The sequence below is a fragment of the Aythya ferina genome (assembly GCF_964211825.1).
Source record: "Aythya ferina genome assembly, chromosome: 4".
NCBI classification, from domain to species: domain Eukaryota; kingdom Metazoa; phylum Chordata; class Aves; order Anseriformes; family Anatidae; genus Aythya; species Aythya ferina.
The window spans coordinates 25,981,431-26,008,233 of NC_140300.1; the positions used below are offsets into that span (position 1 = coordinate 25,981,431).

The 26,803-nt window shown below is 35.4% G+C and overlaps 2 protein-coding genes across 4 annotated transcripts; one reads left to right on the plus strand and one right to left on the minus strand.

Annotated features, from left to right (window-relative positions):
- On the plus strand, nucleotides 1–19,344 carry GUF1 (GTP binding elongation factor GUF1). Of its 2 annotated transcripts, XM_084518601.1 has the most exons (18): nucleotides 213–228; nucleotides 1,195–1,306; nucleotides 2,056–2,190; nucleotides 2,709–2,857; nucleotides 3,114–3,194; nucleotides 3,627–3,704; nucleotides 4,083–4,166; nucleotides 4,476–4,540; nucleotides 6,273–6,476; nucleotides 7,980–8,119; nucleotides 9,289–9,412; nucleotides 9,956–10,088; nucleotides 12,243–12,386; nucleotides 13,095–13,228; nucleotides 14,154–14,255; nucleotides 15,006–15,125; nucleotides 16,000–16,036; nucleotides 16,988–19,344. In XM_084518601.1, exons 10-18 carry the CDS (start codon nucleotides 8,014–8,016, stop codon nucleotides 17,123–17,125), a joined length of 1,038 nt encoding a protein of 345 aa, XP_084374727.1. In that variant the 5' UTR covers nucleotides 213–228; nucleotides 1,195–1,306; nucleotides 2,056–2,190; nucleotides 2,709–2,857; nucleotides 3,114–3,194; nucleotides 3,627–3,704; nucleotides 4,083–4,166; nucleotides 4,476–4,540; nucleotides 6,273–6,476; nucleotides 7,980–8,013; the 3' UTR covers nucleotides 17,126–19,344. The 2 variants fall into 2 exon arrangements, with proteins under 2 accessions (XP_084374726.1, XP_084374727.1); XM_084518600.1 differs by lacking the exon at nucleotides 2,056–2,190 and having other exon boundaries at nucleotides 1–228.
- Nucleotides 19,009–26,803, minus strand: GNPDA2 (glucosamine-6-phosphate deaminase 2). Of its 2 annotated transcripts, none has more exons than XM_084518602.1 (7): nucleotides 26,669–26,803; nucleotides 25,498–25,666; nucleotides 25,089–25,186; nucleotides 24,395–24,577; nucleotides 23,865–24,049; nucleotides 23,597–23,771; nucleotides 19,009–19,682 (listed from the first exon to the last, which is right to left on the minus strand). In XM_084518602.1, exons 2-7 carry the CDS (start codon nucleotides 25,623–25,625, stop codon nucleotides 19,624–19,626), a joined length of 828 nt encoding a protein of 275 aa, XP_084374728.1. In that variant the 5' UTR covers nucleotides 25,626–25,666; nucleotides 26,669–26,803; the 3' UTR covers nucleotides 19,009–19,623. The 2 variants fall into 2 exon arrangements, with proteins under 2 accessions (XP_084374728.1, XP_084374729.1); XM_084518603.1 differs by having other exon boundaries at nucleotides 25,089–25,190; nucleotides 25,502–25,666; nucleotides 26,669–26,776.

Genomic DNA, 26,803 nt, shown 5'->3' on the forward strand with positions numbered 1-26,803 from the left:
GGGAGCCGAGGCGCTGAGGAGATCGAGCGGAGGCGGGCCGCCATGGGGGCTAAGGCCGCGCCGTGAGGGGCTGAGCCAGCGGCGGGCGCCATGGCTTTCGGCAGCCGGGCGGCCTCGTGGTGGGCCCGGCTGCTCAGCCCCGGCCCCGGTGTCGCCCCGAGGGGCCCGCCGGCGGGGCTGGCTGCGGGGCTTGCGGCGTGCCGGCGGCCCTACAGCTCCGGCGGCAAGGTGAGTCCCCTCCCGTGGCGGCGGAGTAGCCTGCGCGGGGTTTGCTTGGAGCGGGTCCCGGATTTAACGGCCCTGCGTGTAGAAGACGGTTTTTCCAAACAGGTGGTGTCTTCTCGAGTCAGACTTCCCGTTGCAGGAGCCCTACCCCTTCACTCTGGCAGTAGGAGGACTTGGACTTGCAAGCCGAGGCACCTGCAAGTGCTTAAAACATATAACGTGCCTTTATGCTGTGCACTGATGCTAGCATAGGTCTCGAGGCTTTGCTAAAGATCTCCAGACATCTGTTTCTGTCAGGCCTGGAGCTGTAAGCATGGTCTGGGTAAGAGAGATGAGTAAGTGTATCTCTGAAATTAGGGATCATTTTTTTCAGCAGTTGTTACTAGGGGTCTCCTGGTACCTGATGAAAAAAGGTCTTGCAAAAGCTTTGAAAAGCAAAGCTGCCAGTCTTAAAAGTGTTGTATTACCTGTAATGAGCAGGAGTAACAAAAAAGAAAGTTTTAGTGCTGGACCTCTTCTGTGTGTGAGCCAAGGTAGTCAGGCTTTTTCTAATTTTATTTATTTATTTTTACGTTAGCCAAAGTGCATGTTACCTCTAGCTTCCTTTTCAACGAAGGTGCTTCTTATCATAAGGCTGTCATTGCTATCTGAATTGTCAGGTAATGTCACAGCATTGTTCTGAAGGAGTTTAACAAACTGTTTTAAGTTTTCCAACTTCCTATATTCAAAGGAACATACTACTTTTCATAACACATTTTTGCGTACTCTTTGATCAATAAACTAGTAAATCACAGTAATAAATATATGTTTATGTATGACTAAAATGCTAGCATTTTAAACACTGATGACAATTTAAGGTTTTCCACCTGTGCGTATTCTAGAGAAAAACTACATTTCTTTTAAAGGTTTAGTCATATTGAACATAGAGATCGTATCTGTGGTTTGTGAAAAGAAATTTCTGTTTTTCAGGAAAAAATAGATATGTCAACATATCCTGTGGAAAGCATAAGAAACTTCAGTATTATAGCTCATGTAGACCATGGCAAAAGTACATTAGCAGACAGACTGCTGGAAATTACAGGTAAGTGTTCTAATTTCATCCACACTACCTTCTCTTGATATGTAAATTTCTGTAGCTTTATTACTAAATTTGCTATTACCTTTGTACTTCTTACCAGTAAGTTGCTTGTACTTTCAGGCTGCAAATGTTGTAGAATTATATATGTGAATATAAAGTACTTCTCCTTCTGGTTGAGACCTAGTTAAAGTAGGGGTTAGAAAGTGTGTAATCTTCTCAAGAAAGGAATGTATTCTGGAAAGAGATTGAAAAGGAGTGTAGTTCCTAGCTTAAGATGGTACTCCTGTCATTCCTGACTGGTCATCCATTAGACCAGTACACAGCAAGTATAAGGCTTACTGCCAGCTTTTGGGATGGACAAAAGGGGACCGATCATGACCTAGGCATTCTGGTTAAATTAGTTTTCAGAAGTGCGATTGAAAGGAGGAACTAACTGTTTTTACTTAATATGTAAGTGTGCTTCCTTCTTGAAAGCAAACTGTAGACAACTGTCTTACATGGTGGAGCAGCTCACTGGTACTGAAGCTGATAATCCTGTATAAGTACAGCTCTGTTTTGATTTAGATTTAGTGTGTAGAATAACTGCTAGTAGTCAAGTGTAAATTTTATGGACTCTCAACTGATTCATAGACTTGCTTTTTCCTCCACCCTAAGTGTTAGTGCAGTTGTGTTGCTTTCTTCTTCAGAGGTATTTATTTTGGCCTCCCCTGAGATACTGTCTTCAGTGTTCTTATTTTTGTGTCATTATTCAGGGAAGGAAATCTAAATCCCCTTACAAAATGAAAATATGACAGAAATGCTAAGGGATCTCTATAGATACAACTGACACAGAAACTAGGCTTACCTTGGAGGAGAGAGACAAAGGTTACCTTAGAGGGTGCTTTGAGGTAAGCTATAAAGCAGTTGCTGTGTCTACCAAGAAGAGCCCAATTTACGAGTAGAGGTTTACTTAGTTACTCAGAAATACCCTTTGGAAGAGTCTTGCTTTTCCTCATTTAAGGAGTAGGTAAAACAAAACCTGGGAGAGAAGCTTTAGATCAAAGTTATTATTTGTTATTACCTTATAAATGTCCCTGTGGGCAGTTTTACTTTCTATAGAATGCTATAGAATGGAGTTTTGAATTTGGGTCTTCCAGACTCTGTGATAAACCTCCTTTTGCCCTTGAGATGAACACTGTTTGGAGCCATGGAGCTACTATCCAGTGATAAGAGTTAAAGTTTACTTAAACATCAAAATTATTTAGCTACTCCTGAAGATCCAATTTAGACTTAACATACTGTTTTGTATCCTGTTTATTCAGGAAGCTGCAAGTCCCATGTTCTTCTGGTTAGTGGCATTTTCAAGAGTGGATTATTTGCAGAGCCTGTCTCTTAAATGAGGCTAATGAAACTTTTTTCATCTTAGGAACAATTGCTAAAACTGACCGTAATAAACAAGTGCTGGATAAACTGCAAGTGGAACGTGAAAGGGGAATTACAGTTAAAGCACAATCTGCATCTCTCTTCTACAATCATAAAGGAGTAAACTACCTCTTAAATCTTATTGACACACCAGTAAGTTAAGTACAAACAGTGTTTCAATCACACAAAGCTAAATGTCTTTATATTTAAAAATGATCTATCAGACTTCTGGCTTTTTGTGTTTATTCAGTGTTTTCTTTCCCTTTTTTAGCTTTTATTTTTTTGTTATTATTTGTTGAATTGTGTTTTAGATGGACAGATGCACAAATTAAACTGTTACAATATATAAGCCTTTGAAAAGGACTCCAGAAATATGTGAAGTAATAAACTTTTTTTTTTTTTTCCACAGGGCCATGTAGATTTCAACTATGAAGTATCCCGGTCACTGTCTGCCTGTCAAGGTGTTATACTTGTAGTGGATGCAAATGAGGTAGATTTCTTACTTTTTTTCTGCTTAGAATTTCAGCAGTTTGCTTAAGGAAACCAAAGTTTATTTAAGGAAATGATTTTAAATATGGACATATTCTCACAGTGTTTAGACAATGCTTACTATGGCATATTTATGATTGTACCATCATTTATGATGGTCAAATGAATGCTCTTTTTTCCTTAATGTGGCGTTATCTGTAAATAATTGCTATCTTTAAAAATGTACTTACACATACGTTATTAATTTTTCTGCTTTCAGATAATGAGAAATGATACTTGGGAATTTTCTTTCTCAGCAATATGTATAATGAATTAACCACTTTGCATCGCCCAGGTGAAGGAGTAGGTAGCATATGCCAAAAAAGAATATGCAATATGCTTAAAAAGAAACAGGGAAATTCTGTGTTATATGTCTCTAATGTATATTTTCTAGGGTATTCAGGCTCAGACGGTGGCAAACTTCTATCTTGCTTTTGAAGCACAACTTGCAATAATTCCTGTCATAAACAAGGTAATACAGTTTTAATTTCATACTAAATAGTTCAGTTGTAATGAATAATGTGTCCTTAAATCGGAGCATGTAATGAAAAAATAACTAGTATGTAATAAGAACTTTTGTATTTGTTGTCTTTGATATTTTACAGTAAATACTGGAAATTTCATTTTTATTTCCTAAAATACATGCAGAAGCATTTTTGTAACCAACAATGAGAAATTGCACAGTTTTTAAACATGGTAGTGAAAAGTTCTTGATACATATCTTTTTCTAAAAACGTTCAGTATTGTGAATACACTTGAAGATTCCTTTGTTTGTATGCTTGGGAACTACATTGCTGGATTGTGCATAAGATGCCATTGCCTATGTATTTGGCAATTTGTTGTTTTTCAGATTGATTTGAAAAATGCAGACCCTGAAAGAGTTGAAAAACAAATTGAGAAACTGTTCGATATCCCTGTTAATGAATGTATAAGGGTAAGATCTCTTAAAGGTTTATAATATAGTTGCTAGTATACCTGTATCTACTTCCTAGCTAAGGAAAGTTGTGTACGCACAAATAATTCAACAGGCTGTCATCTGTCTACATGTATTTATCTGATTCATTACAGGCATTTATAATCAAGTAAGCATTTCATAGTAATAGCATCCTGTGCTTCACGTTGCTGGTATGGGTAGTATTGTCTATGACCAGCAAAACTATCTTAAGTAAAGACAATGCTTTTAATGGATACTGAATAAGTGAAAAACACATTTCTGATAAAATTACTGTTGGGTTTGTTTTAGATTTCTGCTAAACAAGGGACAAACATTGAAAAAGTTCTTGAAAAGGTCATTGAGAAGATTCCACCGTAAGTTACAATACCTTGTAAGGTTATCTAGGGAACCACGAGTTGTATTTATACAGTATATTGGCAGTAGCTTTACACTTACTATTAACTTATAATCAGGTCTATATTTTATAAAGAGATGGTAGGGGGAAAATCTAATTTTTGAGCTAGAAATCTAATTTTTGAACGGTAAATCAGAAAAAATGGCACTTTACATTTAAGATACCTTTTAAAAAATGAATGTGTGTATCTATGGTGAAGTTTTTAAAGTAATAATGGATGTCAGCAGGGAAGACCTCTTTTCTTAAGAGGCAGGGGAGGGAAATGAATTCAATTCATAACGAAAGTTGAGAGGAAAGCCACTAAAGATGTTTTCATTGAATATATAGCTTCCATTTAAAGACATTGATTTCTCCCCTGAAGCTCAGTATTTGAGGGTATATTATTTCTTTTGAATGTTATGGTGTTAGTGATAAAGGCAATTTAAGAGTTTAGTGTTTCATATCCTGAACTCAATATTTAAAGTTAAGTTTCATTTTAAAGTTAAGTTTCATTTTAAAGTTAAGTTTCATTTTAAAGTTAAGTTTCATTTTAAAGTTAAGTTTCATTTTAAAGTTAAGTTTCATTTTAAAGTTAAGTTTCATTTTAAAGTTAAGTTTCATTTTAAAGTTAAGTTTCATTTTAAAGTTAAGTTTCATTTTAAAGTTAAGTTTCATTTTAAGTTAAGTTTCATTTTAAGTTAAGTTTCATTTTAAGTTAAGTTTCATTTTAAAGTTAAGTTTCATTTTAAGTTAAGTTTCATTTTAAGTTAAGTTTCATTTTAAAGTTAAGTTTCATTTTAAAGTTAAGTTTCATTTTAAAGTTAAGTTTCATTTTAAAGTTAAGTTTCATTTTAAAGTTAAGTTTCATTTTAAAGTTAAGTTTCATTTTAAAGTTAAGTTTCATTTTAAAGTTAAGTTTCATTTTAAAGTTAAGTTTCATTTTAAAGTTAAGTTTCATTTTAAAGTTAAGTTTCATTTTAAAGTTAAGTTTCATTTTAAAGTTAAGTTTCATTTTAAAGTTAAGTTTCATTTTAAAGTTAAGTTTCATTTTAAAGTTAAGTTTCATTTTAAAGTTAAGTTTCATTTTAAAGTTAAGTTTCATTTTAAAGTTAAGTTTCATTTTAAAGTTAAGTTTCATTTTAAAGTTAAGTTTCATTTTAAAGTTAAGTTTCATTTTAAAGTTAAGTTTCATTTACTTTATCTAGGAATTTGATGACAAAATTTCTGAATTACAGTTAAGTTTCAAACCAGCATTTTGCTTTTTTCTATTACTTAATATGAGAACTACAATTATTAGCTAATTATCGTTTAAAAGAAATCACAATGAAATCCAAGCTTAAGCTTCCATGAAAGATAACAAAGTGTTGATGGACTTTTTTTTTTTTAAGTCTGATCGTTGGTATATAACAGATCTTGTTTCTAAATAATAAAATATTTTATGCATCAGTTCCACTTGTTGTGAAATGGGAATGATGGGTATGCGTTTGGTTCTCTTCTATTTATACTACTACTGCACACAGGAAAAACTAAATGTAAAGACCTGCTGCATAATACATAATGAAACAGTGAAATGAGGTCTGGTATGTGTTTGTTTACTGAAAATTACTCCATAGTTTAGCTATATTAACATGGATGCTTTTGGAGTGGGGGTGCTAGTTCATTTCATATTGAATGATAAATCTAACTGTATTGTTTTAAATCTTTTGTGGCAGACCCAGTTTTAATACTACTGATCCATTGAAAGCTTTAGTATTCGACTCCACCTTTGATCATTACCGAGGTGTCATAGCTAACATTGCACTCTTTGGCGGGGAGATTGAGAAAGGGCATAAAATTGTTTCTGCACACACAAAGAAAAGATATGAAGTTAATGAAGTAGGAATTCTGACTCCAAACGAACAGCCAACAGATAAACTGTAAGTAAAAATTTCTTTCAATTGAAAAAATCATAAATTGATGTAAGATGCAAAATCCTGCATTTCTGTTCTGTTTTTGAATAGTGAGGCTGGGTTTTCTGCTTTTTATTCCTTTTTTTTTTTTTTAATTTTTTCTTACTGTTTACAATTGAATGCTAAATGTCAGTCTTTTTCATTGTGGGTGTGCTGACACAACCTTTAAAGGACTGTTTTTCAGGCACTACCAGGGGGAGGGAGCCATTGTATGTACCTGTACATGTACCTTTACATGTACCTGCAGTACATGTAAAATCTGGACAGCTAGTTCTTTTTAAAACTAGCATTTGATACTCTTATTTAGCTGTCCAGTTTATTTCTAGAAACTATCTTGTTTGAGAGTAGAAGGGAATGGGACTTCATCTTAGCAATTACTGCAGCATATTTTGAGGGTGGAAAACTTTAAATCCATGAATGCAACAGCTTCCAGAAACTGGCTCTTCATGGCAGCAGTGGGAAGAAAATCAGGCACTTCAGAATTAGTAGAGAAGCCTTATTAGTTTCTCCAAGTACACATTGACTTTCTTGGGGGATTCTCAAGTGAGAGACTATGTTACTATGTATGGCGGGTTGAACCCAGCCAGCAATTAAACACTCAATCAGCCACTTGCTTACTTCCCCAACACCAGCAGGGCATGGAAGAGACTCAGAAGTGAAAATGAGGGAAAACTCATTGGCTGACATAAAGACAATAAGTGAAAGGGAAGGTGGTGGTGGGGAAAGTAACATAAAATCAGTCATTACCACCACCCACAAGCAGCCTGATAATCCAGCTAGTCAGTGAGTGGCCACCTTGAACAGATCATGCAATTTGTTTTTTCTTAGTAAGCATGGCATTATGTGGCATGGAATATCCCTTTGGGCAGTTTGGCTGCCTTGGCTGTGACACCTGCCAGCCTCTCACCCACCTGCTAGCCTGGAAGGGTCAGAGTGAGAATTGGGGCGGGGGGGTGAGAAGACTTATGTTACCAGCACCATTTTTGTCATGAACCCAAAACACGGCACCGTATGGGACTGCTGTTAGGATGGAGTTAATTTTCTTATCAAAAACAATTCTGTTTTTTTATCTGCCATGGGTTCCTCAACATAGTAGCGTACTGATGGAGGGTGTTTGTCTTTGTTTTTCCCATTTAGTGTATGAGAGTTGCTGTGGTGGCAGCTAAGAACTGTTCTGCCTTCTGCATCTTAGATCCTTGACTAGCTCTAGCTTTCAAATTGGGAATAGCACATAATTCAAAGTCCAGAAGTAAATGTGCTGTTTAATTGTAACATAAGTACATCTACTTGAATCAACACGTGGTTCATCCCCTGAGATGAAGTTCACAACTCAGATCAGAAACAGCATAAATGTGGTTTTGGACTCTGCATGGGGGGTGATTTATTTGAATACCTGACTGGACTGGGGAAAAATAGTGGAAATAGTGATAATGCAAAGAAGCACGTCTATATAATCCCAATTTTATTCAGATATGCAGGACAGGTGGGCTACCTGATTGCTGGAATGAAAGAAGTAACAGAAGCCCAAATAGGAGACACACTGTTTATGCATAAACAGCCAGTGGAGCCTTTGCCTGGCTTTAAGTCAGCGAAGCCAATGGTTTTTGCAGGTGAGGAGTAAACTAATTAAAGGGAAACCATTTTTTTTCCAGCAGCAAGAGCAGGAGAGCTGTTAAGGCTTCTAAAAGCTATTAGAGCTTCTAATGTCTGCATATATTAAGTGTTATAAGGATTAGAATTGTAGCAAAATTAAGCTGCAGAGGCACACACCATTTATATAGCTTTGTGTAATTTCCCCTTGTGTAATTTTGCCTGTTTGTGATTTAACAGGTAAGATTAATAATAATTGCAGGCTGGTTTTAGATGAATACGAGACTAATGTGTAATTTTAGCCATGGTTATTGCTTCTAATGTCAGTAGTTTTTGTAGCTGGAAAAGGATTAACACTTTGAAAAATTAATTCCGTTTTCTTGGAATAGACTTCTTCATCTTGATAATAATTAATTTCTGTATACTTACTATGGAATCTCTATTTCTTTAAAGAAATGAGCAACTTTTTCATTTTTGTTAAATGTGGTAAAGTACCAAAGCTAATATTCAAGGTAACTAAAAAATATTTGACTTGCTAAGGTCAGTGAGTTCTACTGAGTTGTTGCTGCCACCTTCAGTAACTACTACATATGCTGTCTGTGTATATAGAAGGGAAAAGTGTAATCCTGTAAATAATGTGGTTTTTCGTGTGTACATGTGTTGCATCCTGATGAAGAGGAATCTACATCATGTGAACACATGATGTGAAAAGTGGAACCTAGTTCAAGCAGCAGTTATACAGACAACTGCTTTTATTCATTTAAAAAATTACATGTTGAAGGGACATCCCTGAGATATGTCTGCTCATTTACTTATGCAGAAGCTGTTTGTTTACATTGTAGGTCTGCACAAAATTGAACTCAGTTCTGCATCTTTCACAGCTGTGAAGGATTAGATGATTATTCTACTATTAGATGATTATTCTACTGTTATGGTTTGAATGTTAATTTCTGTTTCTCCAAGGTGATCTAAAACTTTCTTCTGAAGACTTTTTAAAGTACAATAGCATAATATTTTTCAGAATAAAAAAAAAAAAAAGTTAAATTTCTAGTTAGAACAAAGTAAGTTATTCCTGATTTTATTATTGTGTTCATGGTAAGAGGCATATTTGAAAGGTACACACTACAAGTGTGACTAAGTAAAGATAAAGCTCTCCATCACAGCACTTGTGTCTAATATGTTTTGACAGGAATGTATCCTGTAGATCAAACAGAATATAATAATCTAAAGAGTGCTTTGGAAAGGCTGACATTGAATGATTCCAGTGTGACAGTTCATCGTGACAGTAGCCTTGCCTTAGGAGCTGGATGGAGGTGAGGCTTTTATACTCTTTTCATTTTTGGAACTGTTCACAAATTGAGAATGCAGATTTAAGTCAACTGAAAATTGAACTAAAATGAATTCAAAATCATAGAATGGTTTGAGCCATGGGCAGGGACACTTCCCACCAGACCAGGTTTACCCATAGCCCCATCCAGCCTGGCTTTGAACACATCCAGGCATGGGGTACCCACAGCTTCTCTGGGCAACCTGTTTCAGTACCTCACTACCCTCAGAATAAAGAACTGCCTCCTTGTAAAAGATTAGAAGCTTTAATTCAGTTTAATGATAGGTAAAGATCAAAAGTTTTTGTAATGTTCTGTATTCACATGGAGTATGTAATTTGTTGTGATACTGTTTGTTTTCAGAGACTGTGTTCATTTTTAGGACTTCTATTTAATCTCTTAGATGTTCTTTCCTGTGCCTGATGTTGCCAAACTATCTGTGTAAACATATCAGAGGGAAGAAAAAAAGCACTCTGAAATTTCAGGTGATAAAGAAATACTTAGACTGACAAGACTTCTTTTTTTCCCTAGATTAGGTTTTCTTGGTCTTTTACATATGGAAGTTTTTAATCAACGTTTGGAGCAAGAATATAATATGTCTGTTATTTTGACTGCACCTACTGTTCCATATAAAGCTATTCTTTCTTCAGCAAAGTTGATAAAGGTAAACAGCAGCTTAAAAGCCTCCTAATAAGCATGTACACTTTCTTACATAGACTAGTACTTTATTTTATGGTAAACATTAAAAACATAGATGTTTAATGGTTTTCTTAAGACTGTTAAGTTAAAATAGGTTTTAACTTTTTTCTCTTTGCACTTGAAGTGCTCACCTGTACACCTGTATTTGAAGACAGAGGACACAACATACAATATACCTTATATATGACACTATATGCAATGCAACATTTCCTGCTATATTCTTTTGAGTGCATACTGACTGGGCTGAGTTTAAAGCAGGGAAAATAATCTTGAGACTTCACCAGTCAGAAAATGTTAACGTTTTTAGGAATAGCTTGTAACACTACTGCAGATTGGCAGTGGGAACTGATGAGTCAGTTTTTTTTATCAGAGTGATACAGCTATATGCAAAGCTCATTGAACAGATTGCAGTGAAAATTCCCATGTTTGAGGCAGACAAAGCTGGACTTCAGAACATCTGTTGACAGAGTAAACTGCAAATAGGCTAACTCCTTAATATTCAACGTTCTTCTAAACAGTATAGAAAATCTGTGAATTCTGAACTTGAATGAGAAACCTTGCAGATACAGTAACCTCTGAGACGTAGAACTTTTCTGCAGTTATTTTGAGCTTTTTTTTCCCTTAGGAAGTGTAGCAGCTATGAATTAAGCAGTTGACACCTCTGTTGCATAGGTGATTCTTGGTTGCTGGTATGGGACACTGGAATGAAGTTTTCAAACAGTGCAGAATGTTGGGTCCTTGTTCAAAAACACTGTCTTCCTGAGGAAAGTGATATAATCACTTGCTTTGTTGTGCAGGTGGGTTATACACATACAAATAAGAAACACAACCTTCCTTTTGTCCATATTTCAGAAGGATAACTCCTGTTCATAAAGGGATGTTGAACTGGAAAAGCTAGATAATGAAAACACCTGCACAGGAGTCAGAAACCTAAGTTCTAAGCCCACTGTTTAAGTTCTAAGCCTATTTTTTGTGAATACCACTGGCTAGCTCTGAGCACTTCTGTTTAAAAAAAAAAAAAAAAAATGGATAAAATGCTTAATTGGCTATCCTAATGAACAGTAATTTCTATCATTTTTCCCAAAAACACTTTCAGGAACCAGATACAGAGAAGAGTATTCAGTTCTTCCAACTTTGCTTGAGGGATACAGAGGCGAGAGTGTTATACTGTCAAGATTCAAACTTATTACAGTTGTTCTCAAAGCTCAGAAGTGAAAAAATGTTATTTAATAGTAAATCCAACATTGAAACATTAAATTCTAGTAATCTCCAAGTTAATCTTCAGTCGTTTGAGTCTGAACTCTACGTATACTTGTGTTTAAAACAGAATAATAGTTTCTAGGCTAATTAAATTTATTATTATAATATTAACACTATTTTCTCTTAAGCTATTCCTGCAAAGTTATTACATGGACCAACTTCCTTATACTGCATGGGATTCTAAGCTTTTAGTGTCAAAAATTTTGATGCTAGTAGCTGAAGAGATTGAGAATAATGATTTCATGTTTAGGGCAGTGGGGGAACTTACCAATGGACAATAAATAAGAGATATCAGTGAAGGACAACCAAAAATGTTGGACAACAGCTGCCTCATTGATGACTTCCCAGCCATAACATTTATATGTAGCTCCGTATAAAATATTGTACTTTTGATCCATACAGACTCCAATTACCACTGTACATAATAAGTTGTGCTATTTACATAGCTAAAACTGGAAAGGTGCCCTATTTTTTAAGGACAATTAAATTAATGTGTGAAACTAACCTTTTGAAATTGATACAGAACTTAAAGAGGAAATGGAATATCGTGTTTTGTTCTTGTAGTCTTCATTTTCACTGATTTCAGAGAAAACAGTTTTTCTGGTTCATTATGCAACTGATGATCTAGGTGACATGTTTAAAGATATGCTAATCCAGGAACTGCTGTATGTGATGTAGAAGTCTCTTTTTAAAGTTGTGCTTCGTGTGAATTTGGGTTCCGTAATTCACAGTTGTCCCCAAATAATTGAAACACTTCTTAGCCTTTTCCAGTGCTGTATTTGTCTCGTTTCCTAAGCATGTAATTCACTCTGCTTGTGAAATAACAGTATCGGTTGCTTTTTGTTTGTCTGTTTTTCAGGAGTATGGTAAAGCAGAGATTACCATTATCAACCCTGCTCAGTTTCCCGATAAACTTTCAGTATCTGAATATTTGGAGCCAACTGTTCTTGGTACTATTGTAACACCTCAAGAATATATTGGGAAAATAATTGTTTTGTGTCAGGTTGGTATACGGTTTTAGTTTTGTCATAGGCATTTTTAAAATCTTCATATCATACTTTAAAAAAGTGAAGATTCTAGATGTCACTGTTATCTAATATATTGCTATCTTTGACAGTAATTACTAAATTATTTTGACGGAAAATATTTTAAACTGTATCTTACACTGTGTAAAATTACTTGTATGGAATCCCTGTACTGAAAGTTCAAGCTCGATGATAATCAGGTACCTGCTTGAGCACTGTGTAATAGAAAAGTTCATAGCTAGTTTTCTTTTTCTGAAAGAATGGAATCTGCAGCAGGAGAGTAAGATCTTAGGTCTTTTAGAAGTAAATTAATGAAGTAAGATACTTGTCAACCCTTACTGAGGCTTCATATTGCTTTACAGTGCTTCTCTGGAGAGTACAGTTACAATAGTGATGGTAAAATGCATTTCCCAAACTGCATTTGAAATATTTTTAGTTAAAACTATTTCAACTACTAGGTCTATTGTCTTTTTATAATTTGTTCACAGTATTTTTATTAACTTCTAACATATTAAGATACAATTATACTGTTTTGTATTATATATGTTATCACAGAGAATTATATGATCTATCGAAAGGAATTCATAAAATATTTTTAAGAACAGATAGTTGTTCATTTTAATCTGCTCTGCATTTATTTGTAGAAAATGTTTCAAGGTCACCTGAAATACTTTTTTATTGTCTAGGACCGTAGAGCAGTCCAGAAAGATATGCTGTACATTGATGAACACAGGGTTATGCTAAAATACCTTTTTCCACTGAACGAAATTGTGGTGGATTTTTATGATGCTCTTAAGTCTCTGTCTTCTGGTTATGCAAGGTAACTATATTCTTTCCCTCTTCCTTTTCCCTCTGCCCTGGACCATGAGGAGGAAGTGGAAAAAAGAAAACATGGAAGGGCATAAAAAAGAATATTCCTTTGTTAGTGCTGCAAATCTAGTTCTACTTCAACCCTAATATGTTAGATTCAGTGTGAAGAAGAGTGGAAATAAATCTGAAAAACAATTAATATGCATTACTACCTAATAATCGTTTGCATTTGTGATACTTATTTATCCAGTATGACTTACAGAATGTCACTCACTTCTACATGGGTCTTTCTCATCTGTAATGACAGAGTGGGGCTCCAGCCCTTGATCATCTTTGTGGCCCTCTTCTGGACCTGCTCTGTTCTGCATCCTTCTCATGCTGGGGACACGGTACTCCAAGTGGGGCCTCACAAGGACAGTGTAGAGGGGGACAATTTCCCTTCTTTCAGAGGGAAATGTAGTTTTCAGAGATTATGATAATATGGGTCATATAAACAGTGTATCAAAGAAGAGGGGTAAGAAGAAGAAAATAGTCTAACGTTAGCGTTTGAATCATTTGACATCTACAATACTTAGTGTTTAGAGGCTGTATTGAAGGGTTTTGTTGACTGGAGTTTTAAGGAATTTCCAACTGACACTTCCAAGTGTTTGAATATATTCTTGAAGAGATTGCAATAAGCGTGTGGATATTTGATTGATTTGCCTTGGTTAGTAGCTGGAAGGTAAGATGTTGTCCTCTGCTGCCTTGGAGACGAGATTTATCTGCGCTGAAGTCTGAGCTGTTTTGGATAACAGTGACCTACTGTGAGACTATTAAACATTATGCTCAAGTGTTGCATTAAGAATTGTTTATAAAAGTTAAAATTTAATGAACAAAGAATGCAGAATATATTTTTTACAAAACCATCGCTAATGTTTAAGTTACTTTTTGTTTAGTTTTGATTATGAAGATGCAGGATACCAGGCAGCAGACCTTATCAAAATGGATATTCTTCTAAATGGAAATCCAGTTGAAGAACTGGCAACTATCATACACTGGTAGGTTGACTGGATTCTCTATTCTAAAGAACTAAGACTTCTTATTAATACACAATGAAAACATGTATTACTAATATATGATAAATGCTTGCTAAAATGATTCAGTTTACATAAGTGTCTCAGGAGTGAGTTCCTTGCTTTGTTTTCTTCTCACAATGTCTTTGTTAGTTCTCCTTTATGTAACTTCTCAGGATTATTGGAAAGGAATGGTGATCAACTTTCTTGTTTTTTGTCCTCCTTCAAATGCTGTCTTGTAATTCTCTAGACTTCTTGTCATTTTTCTCTTTCCAAAATCTGATGTATATGCATAAGCTAAATATGGTTGGATAACTTTGATTAGCAGGTAGCTATAGTACGTTAAAACACCACCCAACTTTCATTGTAATAAGATATTTCTAAAATGTAGGTATGAAAGGTCAAATGATGTACTTATTACAGAAACAGTAAATAAAATTTCCCCTTGAAATTCCCCTCTAGTTCAAAATAGCATTTTAAAGCTGTGAAATTTTTCAGTACAGCTTCAGTGTGATAGATGATTGGGATATTTATTACAAATATTTTAAACTTACATGTTGAAAGCCTTCTGTAATTGGTGACATACAGAGACAACTCATTAGAAGTAAATTTGTTATCTGGTCGGTTTAACTTAGAAGATAAAATGAAAGCCTTTGTTATAACTCTTTTCTCAAACACTTTGTTCTACGGATATATTTGAGGAGTTACTGACTTTATGAAAACTTTCTGCTTCAGTGATAAAGCTTACGCTACTGGTAAATTCCTGTGCGAACGTTTAAAGGATGCTATACCTAGACAATTGTTTGAAATAGCCATTCAGGCTGCTATTGGCAAGAAAATAATTGCAAGAGAAACGTAAGTGAAACCATTGTTTTACTTTTTTTAAAGCTATTTAAAACTTGAACTTTTAATGTCCTGCCTAGTTTTACATATTAAAGTACTTTTTTTTTTACTGTAGAATCGTATTTTCCTTGTATGTGCTACCAGACCTCTTGGGGAAAAAATAAAACATACTTTTGAGCTGTCACTATGAATAAGAACTTAAATATTTTCATTTAAATGTATACAATCTTATTTTAAATTGCCTGTGGTCAGCACTTAATGGCCAAAGTATAACTTGCCACATGTGTCTACTTCCTCTCTGGCAGTGGAAAAAGATTGAGTGTTGAAAAAGATTATCTGCCTTTGGAATAATGGATTTTCTGCCTGAGTCAGCAAAATGAAGAACTGAACTGTGCTGTTGCAAAGGAAATGTCTTGCAAGCTGAGCACATACAGTTACTTCTAAACAGCACTCACTTTTAGAACAAACTGTTTACTTCATTGTTGTTTCATGTCACGTTTTTGCTGTTGATGTCTAAATTAAATTTAAATTGTGCTTAAAAAAAAAAATAAAAGTGGGGGATCCAAGCAGAGATGCTGTAAGAACTCATGTGCTACATGTGCATGTAGGAAACCTGAATGTTAAAGAGTTATAGCAGAAGTCCTAAATAAACATAAATTAAATTTTACATACATGTTATGTACCTGAAGGAAAATTTCTCAAATTGAGAAATGTGAATTTAAATCTTGTTTAAAGCTTCATCTTCTGTATACAAAATATGGAAATGGTTCTGGTGCTTTTTAAAAATCTAGCAAAAAAGCAATGCTCAGCGTTTTGACAACTCACTCTTTAGCTTTACCGGAGATGCTCTACTCTGTTAATGTATGTATGGTATTCTGTTTTACAGACTGAAAGCTTACAGGAAAAATGTTGTGGCAAAATGTGTAAGTTTTTTATTTTTGTTTTTTATTATTTCTAATATATGTAAACCCAAGAGTCTTGCTAAGATGGGCTGTATATTCCCTTACAAAACCCCACAAAGACATGTTCTGCTTGCGTTCCAAATAGAATATTGACAGACACTTTTTTAAAATTTTACTTCTAACTTCGTGTAACATCTAGTTGCTTCCAGTAAAAGTGGGGATCAGAAGGAGTAATTGGCCTTTTCAAAGTTTCCTAGTGTCTGTGTTCACTCCTGTCTCCTCAACATCTTACTAATAGTAGTAGACGCATAATGTGTAACTTCACACATTTCCTAACTAGTTTTTTTCAGATGATTAATGTAATTATAATGAAGTGCTTCCTTAGAGACTGGTTGCAACAAAACTTCTGTGTAGGTTTTTAGTAAGAAATCATAATGCTGACAAGACTGGACAAAACTATAGGGAAAAAAAAACATGATGCCTCAATTATCTTGTCCTCAGGTCTCAAGCTAACGTGTTAAAGATTAAGCGACTGTCCCTTTCTCACAACTGTTACGAGTTCTGACAACTGATGTTGGATGGTGTTTGTTTAACATTGTATAAGGGTTCAGTTAATTTATCTGGATGTAAGTGGTAGTCAAGATGCCCAGTGTATTAGAGCCGGCATCCTACTGCTGTTCCAAAAATATCTGGATACCTTATTAGGTACAACCATAGTTGTATGTAATGTCAGCCAGGCTTATGTGATTAAAAACATGTATATAGCTGAATTTACCTGTAATTGTCCAAATGAAAGTGTTCAGTTGCTCTTATTCTTTGTAACTAGTGTTTTTTTGTGATAACTGTTTGCAGTATAAAATATTTTGTAATATAACAAGGCTTTCTGAGTATTGGTTAAGCCCTTGAGTTTAGTGTTACTGTGGTATACTGTAGTTGCATTTAAGCTTAATAAAATATTTTTCCTTTTCTTAGTATGGTGGAGACATTACAAGACGAATGAAGCTTTTAAAACGGCAGGCAGAAGGGAAGAAGTTGATGAGAAAAATTGGCAATGTGGAAGTACCAAGAGATGCCTTTATAAGTGTTTTAAAGAGACAGCCTGACAAATAGATCACTGCCATGCAGCTGATTTATCTTCTTACAGACAGTAGCATGCTTGAATTAATGTATACTTTATAACAGAGAGAGATAAATTTATAATTTTCTTAAAATGATGTAAAATATGTGGGAATATAAGCTTTGTACTTATCCAGACTGCAGATTATCATGAAGTTAGTTATTTCATTTTATTTCACTGAATTTAAAAGTTATCATTGTACTTTCACCCAAGTTTGATATTCTTAACACTTGCAAGCCTTTGTATGACAGAACAGGAAAAATCTGGCAGAAAATTATCCCTACCTTTAAATTATTTCAAATACTTTATTAAAACAGTTGTTACCACAAAAATGTTACTTCCTTTTTTATTTGCTGAAGTTGCTCTTTTCAGGAAATCATAGCAGGAAAAGCTATACTCCTAGCTTTTTCCTACAACTATGAGTGATTCAGGCTATAACGACTTCCTTCTGGACATATCCTAACAACATATTAATGCTAGTGCACTGTCAATATGCAATTTATGTTCTTCATGTTAAAGTTTGAGTTCTTACTTATAAAAACTAGTTAAATGCATTTATTTTTCTGTTGCTTTTGGTAATGTACACCAAGCAATCAGAGACAGAAGTTAATGACCATGCTCTATACAGTGTTTACAGCTACTTGCCCACCTCCCAAAGGATTCAAGGCTTTGCCATTCATAGATATTCAGGACTGAAGTGGGGCTGTGGAGTTCTCTATCTAGAATTCCATAGCTTACTTAATTTGTTTTACCTTCTATATATATATATAGCATGTACTGGACATGTCAGTCCACAGGGGTTTCTGAAAGACAGGTCCTGCCTGACTAACCTGATCTTCTATGACAGAATAACCTCTTTGGAGGATCAGGAACAGGCTGTGTATGTTGTTTACTGATACTGTTTCCCACAGCCTTCTCCAAGAGAACGTGGCTGTTCAGGGTGTGGGTGTACTTTTTCGGTAGGTAAAAATGTGGCTGGTGGTTTACACACACACACAATACACCAAAAAAAGAATTCAGGTAGAAATCTGGTCAAAACACTAATTTCGTATTTACTTGGTATTAAATACATACCTACATGGTATAAGCATATAACAAATATTTCATTTAACTTTTTGAGAGTGGTAAAGTCTTTCACAGTTAAAGCTGAAAATGTATGTGATAGCTTAAGATCTGTTTAAAGGAAGTTTGTTAGTAATTAAGAAAGATTTTGCTCTTCAGTAAGTATGTTGTAGGGCATCACCTTTTCTTACTTTTTACATTAAGCACAAACTGGCAGCAGGATGCAGAACAACAACCAAAATTGTGAACTTCAAGAATTTTCTTGTTCATCTAGATGTATTTATCTACCACTGGGGATCCAAAACAAACGACCAAAAAAAGAAACTATATTAAGTTCTTAACCTCTTTCTTATATGGAAGGAGATATATACTTAACCTCTCCATTAAAGCTTGAAGTACTTGCACATTTCAGAATTTACATTAGAAACAAGACAATTTGGAAATGATAGCTTTATATTTACATTTTACTTTTTCAAAGTAGGAAATAACATTCCTTGTAGCAGTTCAATATTTATAGTGATACAATGAGAGGTAATTATTACAGTGGTTAACAATGATTTAAATACATGATAATTTAAACTAGTAGACATTATGTTCCTAGAAATTAACCTCTTTGCAGGCATTTAATGGTAACAGCTGATAGTTAAACATGTACCTCCAGAAAGGAACACTTAAATTTCTCCTTATGGATAAAGCTTAATTATGAAAAATTGAAAAATCCTAAGTTAAGTTGAAATACATGAGAGGAGAAAGTGCTATGACAGAAGCTTAATGTTTGCAACTGGAATAAGCTATGACACTTTCAACAATTGGGTGCATTTATAGGCACTGTTTTTTTTTATTTGCCTGAATTGTACAGCAGGACTTGAGATGCCCCAAAACTGTTTGTATAAGATAAATTTAAGGCAACCAAGTGCAAAAGCTCAGTGTGCATTAGATACATGTAAACAAAACATTTCATAGTAGAAATTGTACAGCTATTACAAGTCCATAGTATTTAACAAAGGCCAAAACCATTCTGCCTAGAAACACAAATGCAAAGTGTAGTTGCACTAATGGAGCCAAAATTACAAATTTTTAGAAATAAAATATTTTCTCTATCAGATGCATTACATTGCTGTGCTAAAATAAGTGCTCTGCGCCCCCCCTACACCCCCACCCCCAAATGTAACATGCAGTCTCCCACAGGTTTGTTCTGTTCCATTTAGTTTTTGTAACAGCCAACAACGGAGTTCCAAATTTTAAAGCAAAATGCATGACATAGCAAATAGAGATGGAATGTGAATGTACAGATATTGGACCTTTTAAAAAATACAGTACATGGATTCCCCATTTTAAACAGTTTTCAACATATTGCATAGCAGTGAACTCATCTGCTACCTAAAACTGTTGCTGTTGACCCACATGGAGTTCTTCTTCAATTCTTCTTTCAGTTTTCTTTCATACTGTACAGTGGGTCCACAAGTTTATTGTGCACATGCATTAAACCTTGGGGGGAAAGCAACAATGCCAGCTTTACAATTGTTATACTTTTTCAACATGTCTCTCTATCCACATTTTTATTTGGGCTTTACGTCAAATTACACATTTTAAACAGTTTACTGAAAAAAGAATGGCTATTCAAGGTAGGTTAAAATCAGAAGTAAATAAATTAAGACAGCATGCATATATGTGTGTGTGTATATATGTATATATATCACTTAAATACTTATTGACATCTTCAGTATAAACTGAACAGGGACAAGACAGCTACGACAACCAGTCAAAAAGATCTGGAATACTTCCAAATCAATTGAACACATAATGAGAGATCCACCCATCACTCTTTTGTATTAAAAACTACAATAGCAACATAAAATTATTTACATCACATTTTGTCATAAAAATTAGATTTATACATACTAATACTTTTACAGCTTGAGTTGCGACATTCTAGCATTGTGTTATCTTTGTAAGTATAATCATATATATCTGGTCCTAGACAGGCAAAAATCAAACAGACTATTAATGCAAATTTAGAACTTGAGTAGTTCAACTGGGAACTTGATTTAGAACTTGACTAGTTCCTATTCTTTTTCTGGTCATATACAGATTATCCACAGTTGTGACTTGGAATATTGCTTTTATTTTCTATTCAGAAAATATTGGAGAGTGATGGGAAAAATAGAACAATTTAACAAGAAAAAAAAGTTTTACATTATTTGGTTATAACTCAGTAGAAGCGTTACCTACCAAGTGTTAACCAATACATGCTATTCAGTCACTAGTATGTTTTTAAACTTTATTTCACCTTACAAACTAGTAATAACAACTGATCAACATTCACATTTTGCAAAGAGTCCAGTTTAGCACCAAACTAAAGATTAACTTCTAAAACTATAAATTTAAGTAATATGCAACATTAAAAGTAGAGATTTTCTTAAAAACCGTGGAAGAAGTCTGACAGTAAGTGCATATTTGAGTGATCATCAGTGGCAAAGAATATACCAATACCTTTGCTATATCATGTATCCTGTGACAAACTTCCCATCACTGCAGCAAAGCTTGAATAACTGTACAGTCTGAGCTCATTACTTTAGGTGACCACAGCAAAAAACATTTTATTCAGCATCTATTTCTAATTTTTGTGGTTAATTAAAATAAAATTCAAATTACTATTCCTTTTTCTATTAAGTAACACATTCAACCATACTAAAAAGCCAACACACCTAGAACAGACTAAAAAACCCAGGTCATTTTTGTCTCTGGAAGTAATCACAGAATCACAGAATCACAGAATTTTCTAGGTTGGAAGAGACCTCAAGGTCATCGAGTCCAACCTCCAACCTAATGCTAACAGCCCTCCACTAAACCATATCCCTAAGCTCTACATCTAAACGTCTTTTGAAGACTTCCAGGGATGGTGACTCCACCACTTCCCTGGGCAGCCTGTTCCAATGCCTCACAACCCTTTCAGTGAAGAAGTTCTTCCTAACATCTAACCTAAAACTCCCCTGGCTCAACTTAAGCCCATTCCCCCTCGTCCTGTCACCAGGCACGTGGGAGAACAGGCCAACACCCACCTCGCTACAGCTTCCCAAATGTCAGTAATGACAGATCTGCAGCTAAGTCAGTAATGACTGACTTAGCTGCAGATCTTTGTGCTAAAACAAGACAAAATATCACAACCCTTGGAAATCAACATAACTAAGGTGCAAAGGAAGTATTTCTTAAATTTCATGAAGGATAACTATTTGTCTGACATACCTAGGAAAGATCAAGTCATTAAAGTTTTCTAGGAGTTTGACAGTAAGTGGGAAAATGTTAAGTACAAATCTGAAACAAAAGGGATTTGTACTGAAAGAGCAGTAACAGCTTCACACATTACTCAGTCTGGAACCATGTTTTGAACTTTAAAAGCACAACACTTCCAACCAGTGTTTTTCTTTTCTAAAAAAAGAGAAAAGAATTATCCACTTCCTGAAGGCATGAAAAATGCCTACAAAGTACTGTCACTTCCATATGTAACGAAATATATTTAAATCCTGTTAGTTGATGTGTTTCAGGAAGTACAGTTAGAAACAAAAGTTGTTTTTTTTTTTTTTTTTTTTTTTTAAACAAAGGTATGTACCAGAATCCCTTACTTGATAGATACCAAAGCAATTATTTCAAATGAAGAGTCTTGCTGCCTACTCAACCCAGATCAAGTTAAAATATTACACAGAAATTTAGGAGCATATACAGGTACAGAAAAGCCATCCTGAATTAACTTTTCTTCAGATTGATTAGTAAATTCAAAGTTTATTTTCTGCTTCCTTCTGCAAGAAAGTAAATGAAGGGAAAAGTAAAGAAGGTTACTTTTCCCCCTTTCAATAAAAACATTTAATATCCTTGATAACTTTAGCTTCTAACAGTTTCAACAAGTTAAAAAAAACAGTGAAGGGGAGCTATTCTAGTTACCAGCCAGGGTGGTGATTTATTATCAGAAAGAATTTGAAGTTTCACATAGTACCTTGAGATTTTTTTAAATAGTAAAAAATTGCAGTAAATAGCTACCATGACTAGCAGTCAGTCATCAAGAACTACCCAGCTTTCTTAAAACAAAGATCTGTCCAACCTGGAGATCAAGATTCAGAAATAATTCCAGGTTTGATTTGTCCTCTACCTTAAAGCAAGAAAACCTGACTGATTTATGAACAGGAAAAATTAAGCCAGTCAATAAGAATTTTGTCACTTTGTATGTGCTTACAGGGTAATAATATGTTGTGACACAACAGCACATTCACATACTGTAGCCCTTGTTTTTTTTTTTTTTTTTTTAAAGCAATGTTTAATATCAGCATCATTCATCAATAATTGTACGTTAGTAGGTTTATATCTTTCTCAAGCAAAGCTTTTGTTTATATGAACACTGGATAATGTTTAAAATTCACCCAAGCAGTTAAGGAGGTTTATCTTTGAAAACAGTACTATCCAGCAGTGTGACACAGGGGAAGACCACCCCTCTCACAAATATGTAGCAAATAACAATATACTGAGAAATTCAAAGTTAGAGTTAGCTACAAGTGATATCAGGATCAAACCACAGTAAAGCCAGATTTTATAATCTAATGCACCTAAGGACAGTAGTGATAAAATGCTCAAAAAAAAGGTCATCAATGACAGCTTTGACGTCAGATGCCTCAGCTACTACGAATAACCATTCCAGTAAGATGACTGACATATACAATCACAATTTGCTGTGCTAATATAGTTAGGAGAAAACTATTTTTCTCAGCTTCTACAGACTCAGTTAAACTGAAGTAACCATGTTCATGGATGTTAATATCAAAAATCCAAACTTTAAGCCTGCCTCAATATACTTACTACAGATATAAAGAGCAGAGTAAGTGCAATGCATTAACAATCAATATAGACTGTTATGCAAATTGCACTGTATGAAAAACATCCTCAGTTGACTTCAAACCCCATATCACACATCTGAAGTTTACTAGATAGCACTTAAAAGACACTTAAGTGGAAAGACACCATAGAAAAAGCAGTATAAAATTTATCAGGCTTAAAAGAAAACAACGCAAATGAAACTTTTCCACTTTCTATTTAGAATCAGTATTCTGCAATACCAGACAGCTGCTGTCTTATATATGTCTTATGTCTTATATGCTGAAGTTTATATATTATCATGTCCAATAGGAAGCAAAGGAAATATTCTATTCAAAGGAGATTTGTCAAGAATGTATCAAGCAACTGTCCTTTCAGATGGAAGTAACGTAAGTCATATCTCCTAGTGCTTTTCCACTCACAAGACATAAGTTAACATTTAGTATTTTGAATAAATAACATTATACGTTGGGCCTTCTGACACATTATGGTAGCTAGACTTACTTAATTTTAATACAGGTAACTTCTGATTCAGTGCTCACCTTTAAAGTACTTCACAGTTTTAACTCTTAGTTCTAAAGTAGCATCTTCATCACACACAAAGATAGTACGAGGGTGCTGCTGGAAAGCAGAAACTGTCCACATGTGATTGACACCTTCTTCAATCGCTTTGTACAATGCAAAAGCCTTATGTGCACCTGTTATAAGAATCATCACCTGCAAAACAAAGGTCTCTACTTTCAGTCCTCATATCAACACAAACAAGTCTTGAAAACAGATACATGCAACTAGAACTAAATGAATTCTTACTTCTCTAGCATCCATCACTGTACCCACACCAACTGTTAGCGCCATAGTTGGTACTTTAGATAAGTCTCCATCAAAGTACTTAGCATTTGCCAAAATGGTGTCCATTGCTAAAGTCTTTAATCTTGTTCTTGAAGACAAACTTGATCCGGGTTCATTGAATGCAATGTGGCCATCTGGACCAATGCCTTTTCAAAGTTAAAGAGAGCAAATCATTCCAGACCTGCGAGTCAACAAATATTCTCAAACATTGTGAAAGAATAAAAAGGTTTTAGGATTCATTCTTTTGTTTTGCTTTCTCATTTTCAATTTAAAAAAAAAAAAAAAAAGCGTTCAAAACTTACTTAAACTACGTTATCATTAGAAAACTGGACACCAAGCATTCTGTTTTGGTATCTATACCAATTCTTTGTCAGTCACAGAATTTTCTTACACTACAATACGAAGTAGTTTTAGCTATGTTCTGAAGATCATGTCTAAAGAGTCAATATATTTGTTTGAACCATAACTAACCACAGAGCATTTCCTCATACCTCCAACGAACAGATCGATCCCCCCTGCTTCTTCAATTTTCTTTTCAAATGCATCACATTCTGCCTGTAAGTCTGGAGCATTCCCATCAAGGATATGAGCATTATTTGGGTCTATGTCAATATGCTTAAAGAAGTTATTCCACATATACGAATGATAGCTCTCTGGATGATTTCTGGGAAGCCCTGAAATCATTTAAAATCAAATTAACATATTGCAAGACTTCAGCAATTAGCCTTAGTTCTAGCCTACGTGTAGCCAATATGGGGCATGCAAGACAAGGCTTTCTTGAGCAGTAAGAAACGAGACAAAGAAGTATTTGAAATTATACTAAGATAGACTTCCTGTTGATATACATGAGACAATTTGTTTACTTTCACTTAGTATACATCATATCACTAAGAGTATTAAGTCTTCAAAACAAATGTAATAATGCTATGGAACAACACTTTCTGTAGGAAGGAAGTGATTTGTGATTACTTAATTTAGCCCAGGATCCACACGGACTAGTTACTTGTTTGCATTTTGGTATATAAACAGATCAAATGCTTCAAATGTCCCCAGGTTTAATGGAGAAGCATAACAATAAAATGCTAGTCTTGTGCTTTGTGGAAGTGTACAACTGTTAATAAAGGAAAAAAAAAAAAACAAACAAACTGTATACAGTCTTCTCAAATAATTAGCACTAGAGCTTACCCACATATTCGTCCATGTTGAATGTCTTTACATATTTGAAAGAAAGATCTCCATTCTTGTGATATTCTATCAGCTTTTTGTAGCATCCCAGGGGTGTACTCCCTGTTAAACAAAGTTTTTCCACTGTTCTATATATCCATACACTTTGTCTATTTAAGTATCATTATAGTCACATTTTGCTATGATGCTTTTCAACATAATTAAAAGAACTGTTATTTCTCATCTACAATTTCTCAGTTTCTCAAACCTTTTCACCACTTTTTTTTACACACAACCAAATCCCTATTAAAATAGAAACATGTTGAAGCATTATCAGAAGTACGTTTGTGTTCTTTTAAATACAGTATCTTTTAGCAGTGATGTAAATACAGTTCTAAGTGTAGTCAATTATGTAGGCTTTGAATAAGACTTGCCTGTTGGTAGACCAAGCGTGAAATATCTTCCTTGACTGGGCTTGAATTGGATAATACGATTGCAGATGTATTTTGCTGCCCATTCACTTGCCTGATCATAATCTTCAAGAATGACTAGCCTCATTATGGCAGCAAGGAGCTTGTACGGTAAAAATGAACTTAAACCTAAAGAAAAAGTTTTAAAAATAAGCACCACATCAATAGCTGTAAAACTCCTGGACAACAGACAGGTAAAAGTCCTTTTTTATAATGACAAGGTATAGTACTAATTAAATAGAAAGGGTATTTTACCTACAGCAGTGTACTGTAGTCTTGCAGTTCTAGTTCAAACTGGACTGCCAGACACTCAAAAAACAAGCTACAAGTGACACATGCCAGTCAAAAAGATGCATTAAAAGTTGCACACTAATTTAAAGGAACTCATAAAGAAAAGTTCAAACAAAATGGGAGCAAGTCATTTTGAATTTCAGTCTTCTCACTTTTACGAGAAAAAAAGGAATATATTCTGCTTGAAATATAAAGCAAAGAAACACAAACACTGAGATTAAACCTTGTTTCCTGTTACCAGCTGAGTGCCAAAAATGTCAAAACCAACTCTTCTTTCTCTGCAGGCCATAGCGTGCTTGGTATCAGCACAAACCCCACAGCACTGTCAGGAGCCTGAGGCCTCCTAGGTGCCAAGCCACAATTAACACATGCTACTTGTAGCTAACCGGAGACGAGAGACCAGTTTCAGAAGACACACACATTAAGGTACTGTAGCACTCAGCAGGGCAGTACCTGCTGCTCTCATAAAAGAAGGCAGGGAGGCACAGCATCTCTTGCTGGCGTAAAATCATAACAAACCAAACTCACCTTTGCATGGGAAACGCTATCATACAGGTGCTGAAAAGCCCAAACACCGCCTCCTCCAGGAGGACACCCAGTAAACTGAGACCCCGCAACTCTAGGGCTGCAGGCCAAAGCTTTACCAGGACGCGGCGATGTTAAACAGGAGAAGGGCGGCCGGAGAACGGCGCTTCAGGCGGGCCCCCGCGGGACAGACAGACCTACAGACAGACCTACAGACAGACCTACGGCCCCACCGACCGCCTCCACCGCAGCCCGGGCCCAATCCTCCCCCCCCACCACCACCACCAAATGCGCCCCTGCCCCGGCGCCGCTCACCCCCGGGAGAGGCCTCAGCGGCGCCGAGCGGCAGCGGGAGAAGGGCGATGGAGCCGCCGCCACCGCCGCCCCTCCGCAGGCCGGCCGCGACCCGGAGGCAGCCGGCGAGGAGCGGAAGCGGGCGGGCGGGAGGCA